This window comes from Pygocentrus nattereri, chromosome 14, assembly GCF_015220715.1.
Source record: "Pygocentrus nattereri isolate fPygNat1 chromosome 14, fPygNat1.pri, whole genome shotgun sequence".
Lineage (NCBI taxonomy): Eukaryota > Metazoa > Chordata > Actinopteri > Characiformes > Serrasalmidae > Pygocentrus > Pygocentrus nattereri.
Window position 1 is genome coordinate 25,223,362 of NC_051224.1, and position 23,877 is coordinate 25,247,238.

Here is a 23,877-nt window from a genome sequence, read left to right on the forward strand (position 1 = left end):
GGTGATTTGTCAGTGGTTTCTGGTAAATGTGTTTGTGCTGCTGCACTGTTTCATTAGCCGGGTGTTTGAGTCATGAAGGCAGACGGCACGGAGTCGGTCTGTTTACCTGAGCAGTCTTCACATCCTTTAATGATCGTTTCTGCAAAAAAGACCAACCACAAATTACCCCTCTGCTCTGCAGGCTGTCCGTATTACATGTTTTGCATCTTCGAATGAAAGAAGTCTGTACACATTATTATCGCTCTGAATTTAGACCTGAGAGCCTGTATTTCACACCAGCTATGACAGTGTTTATGGTTCCAAAACCCACTTCATCATATTCTTCATAACTTTCATATTTCATGAGCTACATTCAAAAGATGGGGGTCGTATGAGGCTGTAACTGTCTTCTCTCCAGCCAAATAGATGATGTAATTTTATAATGTTATCTAAACTATAAACAGACAGCATCCCTTCAGTGATCTGCTCTATTAAAAATTACTTTTATAAAATAACACAGAGCATCTAAGATCAGCAGTAAATTGCAAGCATATAGTAATATATGTAGATCAAAAATCAAGATGGATAAACCAAAATATAATCTTTCATTTTAGGGCCATGTATAACATTTGCATGTTTGTATGTTTACCATAAACAGCCATAATTAACACGACCATCTTCTCGCTTCTCTTAGAATTAAACGGGTTGTAACTGCCTTTAAGAACAGTATATGCAAATAAGTTTTGTTTTGATTGGCTGGCTCTTTCAGAAAGCAATCCTAAATGAAACACTTCTTCTGTAACTTTAGTGTCAAAGGCTGGGGTTAAACTGCTGTAGGCTGACTAGGTGTGTGTATGTGTGTGCATGTGTGTATTATATATAAAATGTGCAAATGTGTTGTCTTTATGACATTGCTAAAACAGTTAATTCAAAGCTGGCTGCAGAAGAGAGTTGAATATCCAGGACATCATCATGAAGAGCCTTCCACTAAATAAATTTTTATTAGTCACTGTTTTCTTTCCAGCTTTTTCTGTTTTAACATTACTGACTGACTGTTTTTCCTCAACAGGGTGAATCAGTGAAATATTTCCTGGATAACTTGGAAAAACTTGGAATGCCGGTAAGCATCGCCTGCATCATACCATAAAAATATTTACAGTTTCAAACTGCAGTTTCTAGCCTTTCACACACACAAACAGTTTCCTAGGTAAGTATTTCTTTTAATTGATAGTTTGGCTGGAAGCAAGGACATATGATGTCATCGATGCAAAGCATCACTTTTATAATAATGATGTTAATAATAATCATTAAAATAACTTTGTTTATAGATCACTTTTCACACTGGTGGCAACTCAGAGCACTTTTGTGATAAATTTCAATAGTAATAAAAGAAATCACTGAGCTTGATATCTTCTGTTATAGTTACTCTTTGATGACTTATAAGAGGAGAGAAAAGAAAATGAAAGTTGAGTATTAATTTAAAGCATTACAGCAGGGCTCTAGAGTGCGACCAATTTGGTCGTACGTGTGACCTCATTGCTCAATTTCCTTTTATTGGCTGTGGTTCAGATATTCCTGTACGTGTGTGTACATTTGAAAATGTGTGTGCTGCAGTCAGACATAAATCAGATAAACAGAGTGGATGTAGCTGCGGATGATGAGAGAAGATGAAAAGAATGATTGACAACTTTTTCGTTAAGAATGTTAAGGCCTGATGCATCCGAAAATCATAACCAGTGCTCTGACACGGAACCACCAACCCTCCCAGGTTATGTCAAGCCCTGGTCTGGAGACAGCATCAGATAATGAGCCACATATGATCGACTCCGAGCCAGAGCCCACTGAAATTAAAAGGGGGGAAAATGTATACATTTAGAAGAGAGTGGCCTGACCAGTTTCCCTAGCTAAGATACAGTAAAGCCGATTATATAATGCACTGAATTTACTGTAAAAAAAGTGTGGGAAGACCATGGTTGGCAATTTGTGACTGGTTCTAATACATTTAAAATTGAAACGCTGAAAAAGCACAATGCATCTATAAAACACATTACATGCCGTGATAAATGCACAGCCCAAGTGTCCCCTCTCCCCGCTGCCTTTCAGTGGCAGGCAGCAGCAAACAGATCATCAGACAAGGCTGAGATGATAATCAAGTTTAACGTTGCCTACAATATTGCAAAAGAAGAATTCCCTTCACTAAGTTCAAGTCCAAATAATTCCTCAGAAGAAAAATGGCTTGAATGTAAACCCAACGTACGGCAATGATGTCGCGTGTGCCCAATTTATAGGAGTCATCGCAGATGCATTGGGGAAAAAAAGATGTCTGTGCAAATTGTGAACAGTGTGTACATGGCATTCCCTATCGACGGAGACACAGATATCGGCACAAAGGAATGCGTCGTTGCGTACAGTCGTATCTTGTGGAGAGGAAGACCAGTGAATATACTGATTGGAAACATTGAGGTCAAGCATGCCCATGCCCAAGGTAAGCCATGTCATGTAATGTAGACTGTTAATAATGTGCCTACCGTCTTGTTACTGCATTAACCATATAATATTATTCTGATAATTGAAAATTAAAAAATAAATATAGTACAATGAAAATTAAAAAGTTGATGGCATCCTAGGGGCATGTGACTGCAATGGAGGATAGTCCATAAGACATTGAGCCATGAGAGTTTGAAGCCCTTAAAACACTTGCACTTTTAATTAAGATTTTATTTTTATTTTGTTTATTTTGAGATGTTTTAAGTTTAAATTTCAGCTCAGTGAAGCACTTTAAGCACCAACACTTTTTCAGTAAGTTACCTTTCTTGTAGAATTGTGCTTCAAATAAAGAACTTTATGTTGACCAGATTGTCAGTTAATCATTTACAAGTCAATATTGCCTATATGGACAAAAAAAAGTGAACCTGTAAAACTGCGTTGTTAAATGCGATGCGGTCAAAAAAATTTGGGTGCATCTAACTTTTGTGCTGGTGCACCTAAGAAAAAAAAAGTTAGGTGCACTAGTGCAACCAGTGCAAAAAGTTAGTCTAGAGCCCTGAATTACAGTGAATCAATTAAAGGGTAACACAAAAAGAGAAGTAGACATGTAATTAAAATCTGAATTAGAAATGTAGGTGAAGTGTGTACCAAGCTTTGCTGTAAAAAGTTATAATTGAGTTCCACAGTTTAGGAGCAGAATATCAAAGAGGACACTCATGATGCATCAGAGCTATTTGAGTGCTATTTGGTGCCACCTTGTGGGCAGTTCAGCCTGCTACATGTGAGTGAGTGAGTTACAAGCCACTGTATATCAAGTATGTTAGAGATTACTGAACAACTCCACACAGTTTGAGGCATTAAAGCATGTGGTCATTAGTGCCGTACTAATTGATGGGGGATGGGGTAATGTGCAAAAGTTTGTGCGCAAATCCAAGTCAAATTCCATATGAAAAGTCACCATGTCCTCTACAGAGAACATTTTAATGCACAATTACTGTTTATTGACTGAATGTAACACACCCCTTGCATGTGTGGAATTTCTTGTAGTATGGAAACATCAGCATTTTTCCAGACAGAGTACAAGTACATGTTTTTTTAGTATTTGCTGATACAGTCCAATACCAGACTGAGTAACATACTTAAGTGAAGTATCTGTTAGTGTGAGTGTAATGAATCTTAACAGTTAAATCATTCAATTCTACCTGATTGTAAGTGAAGTGCGTTAGCTGGCTCTGTCTCTGTTATTGATCTCTGATCGTGCAGCGCTGCAGTGGAGAAGAGCGGGTTTTGTTCCGTCAGAAAACCTGAAATCATTTGAAGCAGTTACAGTGTTGAATTAAAAAGGTAACACAAAATAGAAATGTAATTAAAAGCTGAATTAGAGTTGAAGGTGAAGTGTGTACCAAGCTTGGCTGTGAAATAAAAGTTGAGTTCCACAGTTTTGAAGCAGAATAACAGAAAGAGGCCACTCATGATGCATCAAAGCTATTTGAGAGCTATTTGGCGCCACCTTGGTGAGAATATTCAGCCCGCAGAACGTGAGCGAATTACAAGCCACCTTGAATCAAGTCTGTTAGAAATTACTGAACAACAACAGTTTGAGGCATTAAGGCATGTAGGCATCTTTAGGTTTGTTTAACAACATGGAAATTGACCAGGGGGTGTTTTAAATTTTGCATTTCACTGTAAGCCTCCATTACTCATCAGCTGCATTAGCCTTGTAGCTCTAGTGCTAAAACCGGAGAACTTAAACTATGTTTGAACTACGTGTCTGGCTGATCATGTCGCTTTAATTCTGGTCTAATAAAGCACGTGAATAACCAGCTCAGTGTAAGCAGTGATGTTGAATGTATGTCCTATGATCACTGTAATTCTGTTGTTACTGGGCTTCCTAATAAAAATGTACATCCCTTACAACTCATACAGAATGCAGCAGCATCCTAACAAAAACAGCACAGAGAGATCAGATCAGTCCTGCTTTAAAAGAGCTGCACTGGCTGCCTGTATCATTCAAGATTGATTTCAAGGTTCTGCTACTAGTCTTTAAAACTCTAAATAATCCTAAATCACCTGCTTAGATTGTTCCGCCATGCAATCCAAGATCTGCACACACTGACCTTCTACAAATACCCTCTGTAAAATACAGAAAACGTGGACAGAGACTTTAGTTATTCTGCTTCTAAACTCTGGAACTCAATTACACCTTTTATTAGACAGTCGAGCTCAGAGCTCACTTTTAATAAACATCTGAAAACAAATCTCTAAGTTAGGATTTAATGAAAACTCGAGGTTTTTATCTTCTAGTTTGATCGGTTTCATTTTCTTCTCATTCTGATTAAAGACTAATGATGTCTATATACTGTTATCACCTCTGTAAAGCACTTTGAGTTGCCACTTGCATGAAAAGTCATATATAAATTTAAAAATATTATTATTATTATTGTGATTATGATGAGCGTATCTGGTTTAAATAGTCGCGTGAACCTCAGCAGCGGAGGCTCAAGCGCATTTGTGGGCGGATGTGCGCGAGTGCACCCGTTACTTTGTGCTGTTCTCACGCAGCTCTGAGGGTGGAGGAGCTCCGGCGCCAATACCCTGAACACGAACACACACACACACAGAAGGAAGTGAAAGCAGTCATGTGCTGTGCATGCAAGCCTTGCCAGCGCTCTGCCTCCCACTGCAGGCCATTATACAGTGTTTAAAGTGATAGTTCATGAAACTCATTCATGTGACGTATTTGATGTCTGAAGTTTTGCTTCTCTAGTTTTAGCACAGGTGCTACAAAGCTAATGTAGCTAACAAGTAAAGGAAGTAAGGAGCTAAATCTGCATGCCTTCATCACACACACTCCTCAGTGTCAGATGGCATGTAATGAAAAATATATTTTATTTATGTAGGACCTTTTGTACATTTGAATTGCTTCACAAGGAGAAAGTCAAATAATCAGTAAGCCGAAAAATAAAGATTTGGAGGGAAAAAATAGTAATACTAAGTGACTCATTCTAAAACAAAACATGCACACTTAAACATGGTTCCTCAAGGGTTCCTTAGTATAAAAAAAAAAAACCTTATAATAACTTGGCATGGTTAAATGGTTCTTTGGTTCATGGAAACGTTCTTCAGATTGATGGAAAATGTGCATAAATGTGCTACAGATGGTTCTTTTTAGAATCTTTTTGAATAGGGTTCTAAGTAGCACACATACAAGCTTGACTTCGTAACAATAGAAGAACCCTTTTGGAGAACACTTTTCTACATAGAACCATCTACAGCACTCCATCAATCTGGAGAACCCTTTAGTGTCCCTAAGAACCATTTAACCATGCAAAAGTTTGAGTTTTTATGATTATCTGGAACCATTTTCTTCACTAAAGATCCCTTTTTAAGAGTGTATATAGAAGCAAGTAATATAGGAAAACAGTAAAAAAAAAAAAACAAAGTGGAAAGAAAAAAATGTAAATGATGATCACAATATATATAACGGTATGACTGCACTCTGAGAAGGAAAGGTGCTGTTTCTGGGTCAGTTCCCTTCTTGACACTGGGGGTTCCCCTCAGGGGTCCAGCTTGGTACCTTTAGTCAGGGAACATAACTGAACCATAATCCACTGAAATATGTTCTAAGCTGTACTGACTCCACACGCCCCCTCTCGCCTCCAGGCTTTTATTTTACTGTTCTGTTTTAAAACATTTGGTTATGAAAAGGTACAAGTACAAACTTTTCACCTGGAAAAAGATTCACAGTCGGACCTTAAAACCACTGCTGTACCTTTCAGGGAGCATTTCCACGGTTTATACCTTGATGAACGAGAACTGTACCTGAATAAAACCTTTATTTCTAACAGTGTATTTAAAAAAAAAAAAGAAAAACCCTAGCTGATGTAAAATGATGTTTTAAGCTGCCTTTGCTATCTGGGGATGCTCGTAGGAGGGAGGTTGCCAGGGGTGGGTTTGAATTTCTCCTTCCTTAGTTTTAGCACTGAAGCTATGAGGCTAATGTAGTGACCAAGTAATGGAAGCTTCAACCAAACTCCTTATAGGTGAGTCTCCTCACTCGCTGGCCATCTTTGCAACAACGTCGGGCAGTTATTTCAGCCATACAAGACCAGACCCCTCTCTCTGTGAATGAGGAGAGACCAGAATACTCAAAACATTGGCAAAGAAAATCATAGTTTATAGCGTTTGTCTCAATAATGCAAAAATAACATGATTAGCATGTTTTTTTCTTTGTTGTTGAACATTCTCCACTCGCAGCATAGCCAGCAACTCTTTTTATTTGATATTTGGTTTTTCTCTGTAAATTATGTCTTTCATTATACCCTGCCGTTTGGCAAACGGTGTGAAGTGTGGCCACGGTGTGTTTTTAGTGAAAGCTGCTTTCTTAAGAATCTGAAAATCGGCTCTGGGTTTCAGTCTCAACCCTGCAGATCACTGATAACTGTTATAACAGTCATTAACCCACTGCTACTCATATACACTGCATATTCAATAAAAATAAAGAGATTAATAACATTAATATTCATTAACTAACATACAGAAGACTACGGCTGAAATAAGTCACAGAAGAATTATAAATTAAGTAGTAAAAAAGATAATAATAAAACTTTATAAAGAGTTGTTGCTGCTAATGTTGCTATTATTATTGTTGTATATCAACTTATATCAGCTTGTGGCGTGTCTTGTATACAGCTATAAGAAATGGAAGAAAAAGGGTAAAAATGAAGCCACAAAAGTATTGCAAATGGAGGTTTGGGGGAAGTGTGTGTGTGTGTGTGTGTGTGTGTGTATATATATATATATATATATATAAAATATACAAATACACACACACACACATTTCCCCCAAACCTCCATTTGCAGTACACATATCAGAAATAAAAAATCCAAAATAAAAATAAACCTGTAGCTCCAAAAAATAGCAAATAAATCACAATTCAAAAAATAAAGCTTTTAGCACCAGAAGCAGTGCGTCTCAAACCAAGCCACAAAAAATTGCAAACAAAACCCTAAAACTATAACTAAATAAATGGGAGCTTCACAAATGATTTATCTCAAATAAAGACATAAATGTATTTCAGTTCAATTAAATAAAAAATAAAATTTTATCAAAAAGCAATAAAAAGTGGAAATAAAGTGGCGAAATATGACAGTCATTTTAAATGTAAAATCATTTAAAAATGGATCAGAAGATAATTGTAAGCAAATCAAAACTTGAAGAAATAGAAGCTAAATGTTGTAACATCAGGAAGGGTGCTGAGAGCCGTTGATATGTTTTGGAAATGTTGGTGTGTGGGCGCAGCAGCGTCCGTCTGTCTGACTGTCTGTGTTCACCAAAACAAACAGCTTTGCGCTCCTCGTTAGTTATTAATATCTCTCTGTTTATCCATTGGGTTATTCAAGCTTCCTCTTATATTTGCTCTGTCAACAGTGAGGCTCACTGACACGGATCTGCTCATCTGACGGTTCTCTGATCTGTATCTGTTCCACAGTGACGCGACAGGCCGCTCAGATTTACGTCAGGCAGCCGTTTGGCGTCAGAGCTCAGTTGGTGCGTTTCTCTCACACAGGAAGCAGGTGGTTTTTCTCTCCTCGTGATATTGATGTTCTGTGAGGAGCTGAATCGGCATAGTCTCATCTTTTATTCAGAACGCTGACGTTCTGCATCAGATAACGAGGGTTCTGTCCTACAGCGTTCACATCACTTGCAGTGGCAGCTCTGAGTGTCAAACATCTGCCCTCTCTCTCTACCTCTCTACATCTCTTTACCTCTGAGTTCAGAATAGCTTTATTAGCATGACTGTGAGGTACAGTATTGCTAAAGCATCGCAACAGTAGAAGTGAATAACGAAAACAATGAGAACAGAATGAGATAAAAACAAGAACGAACATAAATAATAACCATATTCACAAAACTACAGTACTAATCACTGTTTATAATTATAATCATAATAATTAATAAACTAATGACATTTGCAATTTTTGCAAACACAAATAAGTTGTTTAACAGTAAAGTGGGGGGAGGGGGTCAGGAGGGAGGTTTCTTACCCGCTGTCAGGCGGTGGAATATTTAACAGCGAGGGGGCTCTCTACCTCTCTATCTCTCATTATCTTTGTCTACTGGTCTTTCTCTACCTTTCACACTTTCCCTCTTTAGCCCCTCTACCTCTCATTTTTCTACATCTCTCTCTATCTTTCTCTACATCTGTCTCTGTCTCTCTCTGTATACACTGTTACCAAAAGTGTTCGCTCGTCTACCTTCATACGCATATGAAATTGAGTGAGATCCCATTCTTAATTCATAGGGTTTAATATGATGTTGGCCCACCCTTTGCAGCTATAACAGCTTCAACTCTTCTGTGAAGGCTTTCCACAAGGTTTAGGAGTGTGTTTATGGGAATTTTTGACCATTCTTCCAGAAGCGCATTTGTGGAGTTGGATGACGTTGGACATGAAGGCCTGGCTCGCAGTCTCCGCTCTAATTCATCCCGAAGATGTTCTATCGGGTTGAGGTCAGGACTCTGTGCAGGCCAGTCAAGTTCTTCCACACCAAACTCGCTCATCCTTGTCTTTATGGACCTTGCTTTGTGCACTGCTGCGTAGTTATGTTGGAAGAGGAAGGGGCCATCTCCACACTGTTCCCACAGAGTTGGCAGCATGAAACTGTCCAAAATCTCTTGGTCTGCTGAAGCATTAGGAATTCCTTTCACTGGAACCAAGGAGCTGAGCCCAACTCCTGAAACACAACCCCACACCATAATCCCCCCTCCACCAAACTTTATACTTTGCACAATGCAGTCAGACAAGTACCGTTTTCCTGGCAACCGCCAAACCCAGACTCGTCCATCGGATTGCCAGATGGAGAAGTGTTATTGGTCACTCCGCTTTGCATTGCGCTTGGTGATGTAAGGCTTGGATGCAGCTGCTCGGCCATGGAAACCCATTCCATGAAGCTCTCTCTGCTGGTCTTGAGCTAATCTGAAGGCCACATGAAGTTTGGAGGTCTGTAGTGATTGACTCTGCAGAAAGTTGGTTACCTTTGCGCACTATGCGTCTCAGCATCCACTGACCCCACTCTGTCATTTTAAGTGGCCGACCACTTTGGGGATGAGTTGCTGTCTTTCCCAATCGCTTCCACTTTGTTATAATACCACTGACAGTTGACTGTGGAATATTTAGTAGTGAGGAAATTTCCCGACTGGACTTGTTGCACAGGTGGCATCCGGTCACGGTACCATGCTGGAATTCACTGAGCTCCTGAGAGCGACCCATTCTTTCACTAATGTTTGTAGAAGCAGTCTGCAGGCCTTGGGGCTTGATTTTATACACCTGTGGCCATGGAAGTGACTGGAACACCTGAATTCAATGATTTGGATGGGTGAGTGAAAACTTTTGCAAATATAGTGTGCCTCTCACTCTCTCCCTCTTTTGCTCTTTCTCATTCCCTCTTATTCTCTTGCTTTCTTGCTCTACCTCTCTCTCGCTCTCACCCCCCACCGGAAGGAAGTCTCATGCTTATTCTCTAGATATCTATCTTCCTTTCCTTTGCACATTTGTGCTCGCTCTCTCTCGTGCGCTCTCTCTCTCTCTGTTGTCATCTATGTCTATTATGTTTGCCTTCTTACTTCTCACTCTCTCTCTCCTATCACCCGACTTTCTCGTTGTTTTCATTTCTCCTTTAATCCTCATGCTTTTTCTCTCTTAATTATATCTGCTTATTCCATCTCTCCGTCTCTGTCTCTTTCCCTGTTAAAGAGGAAGTTTTTGCTGTGTATCTGACACACTCAGTAGCCCTGCCCCTGTGTGTGTGTGTGTGTCAGTGCTGTACAGAAGTCTTGGGCGTCTGAGCACATTGTTTAAAACCATTTGTCTGGGCAGTAAGCATTGCTTGTAAAATCATCATATATAATTAGAATAAATACAAATAAACCTGAATACAGTTAAAAATAAATTGTGAGAGTTTGAAAAACATTGTCTGGTTCCTGGGTTCTGCAGGGATCCATAAAGTTTGAATGAATAGCATTAACGTGTTGGATTTTATACACTCATCAGACAAAACATTAAAACCACCTCCTTGTACCTTCACTCCCCGTCAAGTGGATCAGACACAACAGTGCTGTTGGAGTTTTATACACAATGTCCACTCACTGTCTACTCTATTACTACCTTGTCGGTCCACCTTGTAGATGTAGTCAGAGACGACAGCTCATCTGCTGCTGCAGAGTTTGTGTTGGTCATCCTCTAGTCCTACTAGCACTACTGTGACTGATCCACTCAGACCAGCGCAACACACTATCACACCACCACGTCAGTGTCACTGCAGTGCTGAGAGTGATCCACCACCCAAACAGTACCTGCTCTGTGAGGGTCCATGGGGGTCGTGACCACTAAAGAACAGGGTAACAGAGTATGCAGAGAAGCTGATGGACTACAGTCTATAACTGTAGGGATTATGACTGATGTGTGGGTGTGTATACGTACTTTTCTTTAGTGAAGACAATGGATTTTGACAGAATCTGCATGGTGAAGTGGTTCTTCAGATTGATGTAGAATGTGGTGTTAACGATTCTGTATAGCACCAAAAAGGGTTCTGCTATTATGACTAACTTGTTATATTAGTATTTTTTTGAGTGAATGCAAATAAATGCTTACTGCTCAGTTGAATATCTTTTTAAATCTTGTGTGTGTGACAGAGAGAAAGGGAAGCTTGGTTGTTTTATTAATATAGATAAAGTGAGAGTGAGCTCTTCCTGATCAGTCACCACCTGCATGGGTGATGTGATGTGCTTTAACTGTTACAGTGCTAAACCAACTGAAACAGACATTGACGAAACCCCAAACTGTGGTTTGTATGACGTGTGAAAAGCTCAGTGTGTTCCAGCTGTCTGTGGGCTTCTGCAGTCGCAATTACACACACACACATACATGCAAGCATGCACATGCACTGGAAGCAAAAGGTAGGTGTTCTAGAAAAATGACCAGTGAGTGGAAGTTCTAGGTAGGTGATTCTGGTGAAGTGGCCAGTTAGTGGAAGTTCAAGGTTGGTGTTTCCAATAAAGGGGCCAGTCAGTGTAAACGAAGGTGAGCTGCTTGTGTGTCCTTGCAGCTCATTCAGAAAATGAAAGTGTGTTTTAAAGATTTGAACATGTCACTCCGTTTCTGGGAGTGAGAAGATAAACGAGGTGTGATCAGTGATCGAATTACTTCCTGCGGTATTGTTGTGTCAGCAGTGTCGCTCAATCACGCTGCACTGTAGGAGTGTGTGTGTGTGTGTGTGTGTGTGTGTGTGTGTGGGGAGAGGTGCTGAGCTCATCCATTGAACTTTCCCAATGAACCCTCTCATCTGTGACGTCATCCTGGAATTTTAGAAATGTACCCTCTGACCTCACGCCAGTATGGAAACGTCCTCAGAGGAGAATGTTTTTTTTTTTTTGTTGATGAGGTCATTGTATGTGAGTCACATTAATTGTGTGTTCCGTCATTCAGAGTGCGCATGTTACAGTAGCTGCCGTTCGTGTTCTTTCGTTTTTCTTCTTAACTTTTATTTATCGTTTTAATAGTTTATTTATTTATTTATCTCATAGCTTATAATATATATATATATTTATATATGTATATATATATTTATATATATGTATGTATGTATGTATGTATGTGTGTGTGTATATATATATATATATATATATATATATATATATATATATATATATATATATATATATTTATGGCATTTGTCAGACACTCTTATCCAGAGCAACTTACAATGTGATCATTTTACACAAGCAGGTGAAGGTAGTGTTAGGAGTCTTGCCCAAGGACGCTAAGGCTACGTTTACGCAGCAGGTAAAAGTGGCCCAAATCTGATCTTTTTCCTCATATGTGACACAGATTTGTCATTTGTGTGTCAGTGTGAACAGCAAAAACGCATTTCATCAGAGATTTTCGATTCCGATTTGAGACGCTTACATATGTGGTACTGATATCCGATCCGTATCGGATCTGCAGCAGTGTGCGACTCAGTCTGAAGAGCCAGATCAAAATTCAAGTGACTTTTACGTGAGTCCAACTCGACATTCATCATAATCTTGCTGAGGTTCATAAACATTTAGGCTGATGTTTCTGTATTAAAAAAATAGAAGATACTTGTCGTGTTTGAAGAGGTTTCGAACTAAATGGCTGAGCGCGGCCGGAGGAGCCTGAGGCTGCAGCTTCAGAGAACAGTTAAAGAGGACACGAACCAAAGAAGTGGCCGAATAGCGTGCCCTTTTTATGGCGAACTCACGCATTGTGTTGCTGTCAGTCATTGGAACTGTAATCGCTCCTGTGATGATGACGAAGACGAGAATGAAAGCTCCGGGAGCGACTGGCGTTTTCTGCCTGTCATGACTGTTTACCTAGGGACAAGTACAACACGTGAAGCTCTGTTTTTTTCACACATTTAAAAGATAGTGTGAACAGCCAAACAAAAATCAGATTTGGGCCACTCTTACCTGCTGTGTAAACGTAGCCGTATTGGTATAGTAGTGTAGGGGATGGGTTACCCAAGTGGGAATTGAACCCCAGTCTACAGTGTACCCACTACACCAGAGGTCACTAATAGGTGGACCATGGTCCCAAAACTCAGATGCTGTCCTGTACGGACCTGGACGATAAACTATGGAGAATTATTTCATTTAGATGGTGGGTCCTATTTTTATCCGCCTAACTTTTCTAGCCTTTATGGTAGCTTTAGCAGTCAGAGACTCACAGACCAATTGCATGTGTTGTAAATGTCGCATGTGACGCCACTCAACCAATCAGAGCACTGAGACTTGATTGAGTGACACACACACACACACAGGGTGAAGTGAGAAACACTCGTTATGATGATCTGGACTTTTTTTTTCCCCCACACACGTATATATTTGGCCTACCTGTTGTGCCACCTGACTTTTAAGACTAATTTCAACTTGGACACCCGTAGAAACCTCTGTCCTTCAACTTGAGTTTATACTTATTTTAAAATAAATAATCATTATTATAATGCCACGTGTTCATTTGTTCTCTTGAGGTCGGGCCACCAGACACAGTAAACTGAATCATTATAACCACGACTGTCATATTTTTACTAAATTTGTGACCTTGGCATTGGACCATGAAGGTCATTTGGCATCTTTTTTTTTTTTTTTAAAGCCTGGCCCCTCTTTCATAAAAGCATCTCAGAATAAAAGTCCTTTGTTGCTGGTTGTGCTGCCTGACATTTGTGTTCTTAAGTGAGTTGGGCACTTTTAAAGATGTCTTAATTCACAATATGGTTTTTATTTTAAAGCTTTCACATGTAAATTCATGCCAAACTATTTTATTTAGAATTTTATACAATTAAACTAAATTTTTTGTTAGTTTACTTAATCAAAATGTATGGTTGGACAGTTACATATTTTTGACTTTTGGAAGCAAAAATATGAAATGAAATTTATATTGCACTGAGTGATTTCACATAAGAGGTGTTGCTGAGTAATTTATACATCGTGTTTTATTTTTTTGGGGGAAATTAGACAGCATTTTTTAATGTCAATGACCCTATCTATATACATAATATATACACAAAGTCAATTGATAGTTGTGAAAAAAAATTAGAACCTTGTTTGCATTTATTTGACAGACTGATATTAATATTGTTAATATCCTTACAAAATGGTACATTAGACAGCCGATCATCAGTCCAGATTTTGTAGCAAGTACGTTTATAGTCACACTGACTCCTTAGTGTTGAAATTTGATATTGAATGATGATTTGTGGATGAGGATATAGAGCAGTTTACATTGTCCCATATAAGTATTATTTTTGGTAAACAGATTCCGTAAGTCATTTCATAATTATGACACTTGTATCCCGTTTACCTTCAGGCCTTTATTATTACAGTGATTTTTCTGTCGCTCTGTATCTCTGTCTCTGTAGCATCACATTTTCTGTGTTGGAGGAAGTCTTAGGCAGTTTTGCTCCTGTGTATTTCAGTGAACTGTATTAGCTTTTAGTCCATCTCTGAAATCACTGCTGTGACAGATGTTCTTGCTAATCAGCGTTTTTAAGAAATCCAGTGTAAAGCCTTTGTTCCTGTTTCTGCAGAATTGTTTAGATAAACGCTTTGAGTGAAACATGATGTTTTTCCTGAGTAAGTTTATTGTGTAGTTATTAAACCCCTAATGAGCTCATGAGCTGAGTCAAGTGTGATGGAGCAACAGAGTCTGTCCAGAGTTGGTTTATGGGGAGCCTGGTCACCTTCCTATTTCCCTGGTTCTATCAAAAACAGGACTACTAATCAGCAGAGGGCAGCTGCGAGTGAGTGCTCAGTGAACGGGAGTGAATGGAGATCATGGCTAAAAATGAAGTTAAAATAGTTTTTAATCACTCGCCCAGAACATTTCTTTAATTTTAGAAAGCAGAAGGATTTATCTCACTTAAAAAAAAAAAACCAAAAAAAAAAAAAAACCTAAGACCTCTTACCTGTATATTTCTTTTTTTTCTACAGTGCACAGGTTTTGGGCAGTGGGAGGCGGGCATTACTGCTAGAGCATGATTGTTTGGTGAGCAGAGCAGCTCATTGGCTGTTGGTGCTCACAGACATCATGGACACACATGAAGCGTCATTTTTAACTCTTAACTCGAGTTTAAAAGCTTATATAGCAGCAATGTTGGTGGAAATTCTCTACAAGTTGTCCGGTCTGTCGTCTTCCAAGTGTGTACCTTCATGCCTGTTGGTGCTTTGATTGAATAGTTCCTGATGTGGACCCCAGCCACTTCGACTCACCGCTAAGGTGTGAATCACACCCGTCTTACACAAGTGTCCACTCACAGCAGAAGGAACAGAGGTGATCGCGAGGAGCGGATTATTCAAACGGAACATGCTCGCCCTTGGCTTCAAAGATTCTTCGAAGTTTCTTTTGCAAAGAAAATGGTTCTGTGTAGCGCCCAAAAGGGTTCTTTTATTGTAACAAGCATGACACTGTAATAATAGAAGAACCCTTTTGGGTGCTATATAGAACCATCTTCAGCAAATTCATGCACATATTTTGTCAATCTGAAGAACTTTTTCATGATGCAGAGAGCCTTTTAATCATGCAGTGGTTTTCTTTGCGTGTTAATGGCTATATATAGAACCATTTTCTTTACTAAGTACCCTTAAAGAACCATTTATTTTAAGTGTAGGTTAGCCTCAGGAAGCCTGTCAGCTAGCCATGCAAACATTGGGATGTAATTAGAATTTTTTTAGAAATTTTTTAAGTTTGAGCGTACTGTAGGGCAAGTGTATTGGTTTTAATGCCTTTCATAGGTTTCGTACCTTTCATACGTTCAAAACACTTGACATGCACCGAAAATAAAAGCATTAGATAATACAGCTTATAACATTCATTTTAATATAAATAACATTATTACATAAGATAGTTACAAAGGCATAAAGTAGACAGTAATAAAAACATTTTAAAAAAAAATTTTTTTAAATAGATTTTGGAAAAATGTAACCTCTTTTCTCATTCACACAAAATGGTTCTGCCTGTTGTCTTTTTTTCCCCACAACTTTGATGAAATACATGTACATGAATTTGCATTTGATGATTTACAAAACTCATAATTATACATAATCATACATAATTTTATTAGTTAAGAAAGTCAACAAGTGTTTTTATTGTGCTTAAATGCTGTTTGTTAATTGTGTCAGATGTGCAGGATTGTTTGTTGTGAAGAAAACAGCAGTTGTCCATTTTATCTTGTCAAGTTTTCACCACCCCCCCCCCCCCTTTGCCCCTAATTGCTAATTAGCAGCTCAATACAGTCACAACATTTCACACATAGAGCCAGCGATGTGCTTGTTCATCTGATAACAGCTGTGATGACCAAAATGATGATGTGTTTGGTTATATTAATTAAAGATATCAGAGTTCATTTGCATTCCACCTCAGGAATGGGCCTCAAGGGGGCGCTGCAGGAAGAGGTTAATGTTTTCTGTTTCTGTCTCCTCAGGACTACCTGCCCAGTCAGCAGGACATCCTGCTGGCCCGCAAACCCACCAAGGGCATCCACGAGTATGACTTTGAGATCAAGAATGTTCCCTTCAAGATGGTGGACGTTGGGGGGCAGCGGTCGGAGCGGCGGCGGTGGTTCGAGTGTTTCGACAGCGTCACCTCCATTCTGTTCCTGGTGTCATCCAGCGAGTTTGACCAGGTGCTGATGGAGGACCGACAGACCAACCGGCTGATGGAGTCGCTCAACATCTTCGAGACAATAGTCAACAACCGCGTCTTCAGCAACGTCTCCATCATCCTGTTCCTCAACAAGACAGACTTGCTGGAGGAGAAGGTCAAGACGGTGGCCATCAAGGACTACTTCCCAGAGTTCACTGGGGACCCGCACAACCTGGAGGACGTGAAGAACTTCCTGGTGACATGTTTCCGGAACAAGCGGCGGGACCAGCAGCAGAAGCCCCTTTACCACCACTTCACCACTGCCATCAACACCGAGAACATTCGGCTGGTCTTCCGTGACGTCAAGGACACCATCTTGCACGACAACCTCAAGCAGCTCATGCTGCAGTGATGCTGCGTTCCTTCTGGCTCCTTTAACGTCATTTTTCGTTTTTGTTTTTTGTTTTTGGTTTTGTTTTGTTTTTTTTTAATGGACCTTCCCCATCCTCCTCTCCCCTCCTCTTCCCCTCCATTCTTCTGCAAGTTTGAACTCCGTACAGTAACCTTTCTGAATAGCTCTGGGGTCTGTTTTGTTGGGGAGAACAGGGCTTAGGTGGGTGAAGAACGCGCCGAATGGCTGGGTTCGTGTCCGTCGGTCACCGCTGAGTGGCCACGGTGTGGATGTCAAGTTTAGGGATGGGAATGCGTGCGCATGTGTTAGTATTGCGCATCTTACGGCTGCACGATATGGACGAAATACAATAACACGATAACATGGAGGGAAAAGTGCAGAACTGCGCCATCTGCTGGTTGCGTCCAAAACATTTCAAATTGCCATTTGTTACACCATGGGGGAAATTTTTTATCGAAACTCACTTGAAGCTGGAACTTTTGTGAATCATTTCAAGACGTGAAGAGCGCAGCACCATTTAATTCGACTTTAATAGCAGAACATTTCACACCGTAATTAGAACCACAATTAGAACCACAAAAGAAACCCATAGCTTGGTGCTGGCGCCGCTTCATGGGATGTGCGATCAGTATTTTTATTTTTTAACATTTTTGTCGTTTTGAGCTTCAATACAGTATGAAATATAATTAGACTTCTAACGCAGCCCCTCCAGTGCATCGGTAACCTGAATGCAAACAGCTGTTGACCACTTTCACATTGTTGGAATGTCGAAACTATATCTGGTTCAAAATTGTTTTGATGCTCTTCACTTTCACTGATTGGCGCATCTCAATTGCATGCAGTATCACAGTTGCGAAGGCTGATAATGCAATAATAATTAACCAATCGTAAATTGTGCCACCCTGGCGCGTATGTATGTGTGATTCTATGCTCCTGTCTGCCTTTATTCAGCCTGCCGTGAAGAGGTGCGTGCCAAAAAATTCTTTTTTTTCCACCCCTCTCTTCCAAGTTACTAACCAATGTACAGTTGAGTGAAAGTGGGAAGATACGAGTCCTTAATTTCACCTTTTGAGCCTTTTATTACTGACCAAATAGCGATAAAGCGAAGGTTTTTAAGAGATGCGAAACTTGTTTTGAATTTTTCGTTTTTACTTTTTTTTTTTTTTTTTCCCCCTTAAAAAAATGAGTTTTCTGAGCCTTTCACAGTTTGTCATCAATACCTGCCTGGCTGTGTTTTTATTTTTAATGTAGGTTCCTAATCGGGTCTTGTTTTTATATAGATACATGAATATATTTACCTGTAAAAATTTAAGTTATATTTTTAAAGGTTTACACTTTTACTTTTGTTTGTTTTTGCCACCACTGATGGATTCTGGTTACTTACAGTTGGAAAAACAGTGCACGTTTCAGACCACTTAAACTGAACGTATAGCGTAAAAACTCAGGGCTGAATGTCGACCACTTTGTGTTGGGTTTTTGACCGTTTAAAACTTTCAGCAACATCCACACACACTGTCCATCAGTGATTTGTCTTGCTGACCTGCTAACGTCAGCTTTATTCTTTTTTTTTCTTTTTTTTTTTTCTAGTCCGTTTTCCTTCACGTCAGCAAGATTCCTCTTTTAGATTCTGCTTTGACACGTGTCCATCAGGGAAAAGGGGAAGTGGTGTCTTTTTAATTTATTTAATGTTTTATTCTTTTAACCCTCTTCAGACTTCTTGACCCTGTTCATTTTTAATTAACCGTGATTAAAAAAAGTAATTCACAAGTGCCAAAAATGTAAAAGGTACCCCTTGTTAAAACAGTTCTAAGCCAGTCACATGCAAAAGGGACAGAGTTCGCCTTGCAAAGATTTTTTTTTTCTTCCACGTCAGACGTTTATAGCTGATGTATAGTGCCGTGTCCACCCGGTATGCAGTTCTGTGAAGGGTGTTTTTAAGTGTATAGTGTGTATCTCACTCTTTTCTAACCCATATGCAACCCACACTGAAGATGTAAAGCCATCTTTGTTCGTTTTTTTCTTCCTCGCTAGTGCTGCACGTTCACTCAGAGCCACCTCACATCTTCCCAGCTCACTCTTCTCTCACCCATTCAGTATTGCTGCTGCTTCTTTTTGGCTGGATCATCCCGGTTGTGTGGCAACCTCCACAGTGAATGGTGCCTATACATCCATCTATGCATGCAGACACTGTTTCAGGCTCCTGACGGCTGAGGCTGCCGTTTAAACCCCGGCCGAAGGCTCTGCTGCCCCGAGAGCTCTTTGTGTGCCTCATGTCTCTGGCCGGAGTCCCAGGAGGCTCGTGAAAGGAGAGGTTTTGTTTGTTTTTTTTTTTTCCCCCCTTGTGTACCAGTCAGTGCCCCAACCAAGTGCTAAAGCAGCACTCACTGCTCAAGAGTTCAGTTGGATGCTTGTTTTGGTTCTAGACTGTGATAGGTTGAGCTTACGAAGTGTTAATAAGCCTTTGCTAACATGGCAAAATGCCAATCATGGAACCTATGATATTGGTCTATGCTAACATAGCAAGATGCTAATGGTGGAACCTGTGCTATTTGTGGAAGCTGTGCCATATTAGCATGTGCTAACAACAAAATGGTAATCAAGGAACCTGTGCAGTATTAGCCTGTGCTAACATGGCAAAAAGCTAATCGTAGAATATGAGCTGTTAGCCTGTGCAAACAGCAAAATGCCAAACATGGAACGTGTGCTCTTAGCCTATGCTAACCTAACAAAATGCTGATCACAGAACCTATGCTGTTAGGCTATGCTAATCACAGAACCTAAGCTGTTAGGCTATGCTTATCACAGAACCTATGCTGTTAGGCTATGCTAATCACAGAACCTAAGCTGTTAGGCTATGCTTATCACAGAACCTATGCTGTTAGGCTATGCTAATCACAGAACCTATGCTGTTAGGCTATGCTAATCACAGAACCTAAGCTGTTAGGCTATGCTAATCACAGAACCTATGCTGTTAGGCTATGCTAATCATAGAATTCATGGTGTTTGTTTGTGCTAACATGCCAAACTGCCAGTAATAGTCTGTGCTATGTTAGCCTAAACTAGCTAAGCTTATGCTATATTAGCATTTTGCAGTTACATCCCAATAAAATGGTTCTTGAATTGTTCTTTAAGGAAAAATAATGATGTCTGAAGGCATGAATACTCACGGAGACATTTGAGTGCATAAATGGTTCTTTGCTTGGCTACAGGGTTCTTCTCCATGATGGAAAACCTGCTGAATATGGTTCTTTTATAAAAATGTTTCTCTCTAGCACCATGGAGGGTTCTAGAAGTTACAGAACCTTTTTTCTATTACTGTAAAGAACCCACGTGCTAATTGTGTAATCTACTTTCCACTTCCCAAATATAAACAAACTTGATCGAATTTCAGCTGTTTGAATTGACGGTTGTGCAGTGACCACAAGCCACATTGCGCCTGTAAGAATATGTTTGAACTGCTTCTTAATCTGTATGAAGTCTAGTTGTTGATGTGTTTTTCCTGCTTTTATTGTACAGTCATGGCCAATCGTTGCTGTGAACCCTGAGAGGTCAGCTAGACGTTCCTGAGGAAAGGTGCCTTCAGATTTCAGAAAGCAGCAGACGTTATTTATGAGCCGTTAGCGTTTGTTTTAATGTAAAGTTTGACTCGTATCAACATGAAGATCCGAATGGTTTTTGAATGGCTTTAGTTTGGGAAATGGTAGGATGCTGGTTAGCAAACCCGAACACACAAATTAAGACGCATCAGATGTTCTATTAGCTCTGCTGCGTAGGGCTGCACGAGATGGACAAAATGCAATATATTCCAGTTGCATGCCACTTACTGCACCCTTGAAGTGGCATGGCCTGCATCAGGGCTGGGAACCAAAGTCGGCTCTGGACTTTTGTCTATACCAGCCCACTACGACCACAGTGACCTTCCTCGACCCTCAAAAACCAAACGTTTGTTTAGAGGCTGATTTGCCTGTTTAAACCTCAGAGCAGAGGTCTGTACCTCCATAATCATTAACAAGCGAAAGTTCAAGGAACGTTCAGTTTACTATCTCTAACCAGCAGCTGCCCATTGACTTTCATTATAGGCGAGTTTTGAGTCGGCATGTTTTCTGTTAAGAGACGCACGTTGAAATTATGGTCTGTGCTAAATGACAGTTTGTTACATGTGCAGTAAATAGAGACAAGGTTGAAACTTAATGATGTATTCCTTTAAAAAGCTTCGGAACAGCTCAGCTGCTGCTGAACAGGAACGGTTTGCTGCTAGCCTGTTAGCTGTTGGCTGAATTTTGAACGTGCCTCAGTTGTTTAGGTTATTATTCTGTGGCTTGTAACTGTGAGAGAAACTAAATCTCCTCCAAAACCAGACTGTTAATGCTTTTTGTTTGTTTGTTTAACCAAAACAGAAAGTGACCGGCGTTATGCTTCCGTGCTCGTTTTCTGCTTAGCAGGCCAGAAAGCGAAGACATTTCAGCAACCACACACGTGCCTCGTTTTAGAGTTTTCACTGTAGTCGCGTGCCGAGGCAGGAGGTTTTGAAAATAAAAAGAAAGCAATGCTGTAATTTAGACACAGATACACTACTTTAATTAACCTGTATTTCTGTGCCTGTCGTCACTGTGAGAAAGAAAACGACTTTTACTGACGTCTCAATGCTGAACGTCACAGTTACGATGCAGGTTTTGCTGTAGTTTATCTTTGTAAATGTGTTAAAACAGTGTATAAAACAAAATGGGGTTGAGTTACTGTCATTTTTTTGGGAATGTTGCAAACAAAAGGAAAAAAAAAGACGCAATCAAAAACGGCTTAAATTCTAAGCTTTTCCTCTTTTCCCCCAGAAAATCAAGTACGCTGATTAATGTTTAGTTATGCAGAGGATTAGGTCTGAAACTCAGTTTCCTAGTGCCTCCAGTTTTTAATGCCTCAAACCTTTCCAAGCCTTTTTTTCTGTTTTTATTTTAAATTTTGTACTTGGATGATTCAAATTGTTTTGCCTTACGTGGATGTTTTCTAAATCCTCATTTTCTAATCCTACTAAAAAAGTAAATGTCAAGGCTCTAGCTTCCTGTCAGTACAGAATACTGAAACACTCTCCATGTACAGTCTAACCTCTGCTTTCTCACCCTTTTCCATCCTTCAATAAAATAAAACATTTTTAAAAATATGCCTGTCTTGTTTTTTCAGTTTACTTCGAGAGCTGGTCTTTTTGGGGGTTATGGTTTCAAAGGGTTTTAAGAATAAAATCTTATTAAAGTGAGACAATTCAACTGCTAGAAGCGCTAAAGATTTAAAATGCTAATGTTGCTAAATTAATGAATGTATAAGTAGAGCCGGTTTCTGAAGAGCCTGGCCACTTCCTACCCCCTCCCCTTATATGAAAAACAGCTAAACAGCAGCAGGCACCTGCAAGTGAGTCCTCAATGAATGGGAGTGAATGGAGCACGATGGCTAAAAACGAACAGAATAGTTTCTAATCACTGGGCCAGAACGTTTCTTTAATTTTAGAAAGTAGAAGGATTAATTTCACTAAAAAAAGAGAACTCGCCTGTATGTTTCTTTTTTTCTACAGCAAACGGGTTTTTTGGCAGCAGGAGGCGGCTGTACTGCTAGAGCATGAGGATTGATTGGCGAGCAGATAAAAATAACAGCAGTGTTAAAATGGTTCACGCTGATCAGTAAATTATTTTTTTTGCATAAAAAAATGTTTAAGCATTTAAAACTGATTTTGCTCAAAATGCTCCATATCACCCCATTCATTTTGGACCCACTCGGGAGCGCGCTCTAGCGTATGAGAAACCCTGAAGACATTGCAGAGCGGGAATTCTCTACAAGTTCTCTGGTATAAGCGCCATTTAGCATGCTGAGGATAGCATATCCATGTTAGCATGTTCGCTTAAGGCCATTGCTTACTTGAAATTAAATTCTTTCTGGGTTAAAGACCACAGTAAAACATTGCAAGTGAGTGTTTAGCAAGCCACAAACCTGTCTGAGGATTTTTTTAATAAGTAAAAATTCTGTCAATTCGACATTTATTTTGACATTTGAGTTTTAGCAAAATGCTAATGTTGCTAACAGTGAATTACACCATGTAACTTGAGCACCAGTTCGCATTACGACAGTACCAAGGCCATGTCAAGAGATTTGAGGGTAAGCGGTCTAGCGAGGGGTTTATAATGTAATTGATTCAGAGAAACAGTTAAAGATTAGAAACGTATTAAAGTTTGATCAAAGTGCTAATGTTGATGACGGATTAACACGTAGTCAACAGCGATGCTAACTGCTTCCACCAGCTATACATGCGTGGATACGTCTGCGCGTCCGCCATGTTGGAGCGGTCATGCACCTGATGTGAGTTAAGCTCTCCGGTAAAACCACAATCAGCGAGTCCATCCGTGTGTAGAATCACTTCTAATCTTTATACACAGAAGGACGAAGCTGTGTTGGCTTCCTGTTCGCCAGCTTCTTGTTTTCCCTTTCCACCTTAAATGGTGCAGCAGTCACTTTCTGGTGCCTGAAGCTGCACCATTTAAGGTGGAGCGATCAAATTCGAACAAGAAGCTGGCAAATAAGAACCCACCTTCAGGTTCGTGTAATAAGGTGCTAATCTCCTATCAATATCTACACGGATAAATGAGTGTAAGGACTATTAAATAAAAAAAGCTTAATATAAAACCAGAGGAAAAACAATCAGCAGGTTCTCTGAGCCTCACCGACCACACGGCCGTATCTACACATACACAAACATCACACAGACATGAGCGTGGATCACTGCGTTCCCTCCGGTATATAATCCTTTCCCACTTTCTGAGAGCAAGATTCCTGAAATGGTGGAATTTTGGACCTCATCT

The 23,877-nt window shown here is 39.8% G+C and overlaps 1 protein-coding gene across 1 annotated transcript in view; it reads left to right on the plus strand.

Annotated features, from left to right (window-relative positions):
* The window catches only part of gna13b (guanine nucleotide binding protein (G protein), alpha 13b), a 62,845-nt gene extending 40,652 nt beyond the window's left edge, over positions 1–22,193 (plus strand). The window contains exons 3-4 of the mRNA XM_017715492.2: positions 1,049–1,099; positions 16,466–22,193. Of these exons, the coding sequence (XP_017570981.1) occupies positions 1,049–1,099; positions 16,466–17,038 (624 nt within the window). The 3' untranslated portion in view covers positions 17,039–22,193. The remainder of the gene's footprint in view (positions 1–1,048; positions 1,100–16,465) is intronic.
* The last annotated feature ends 1,684 nt before the right edge of the window (positions 22,194–23,877 follow it).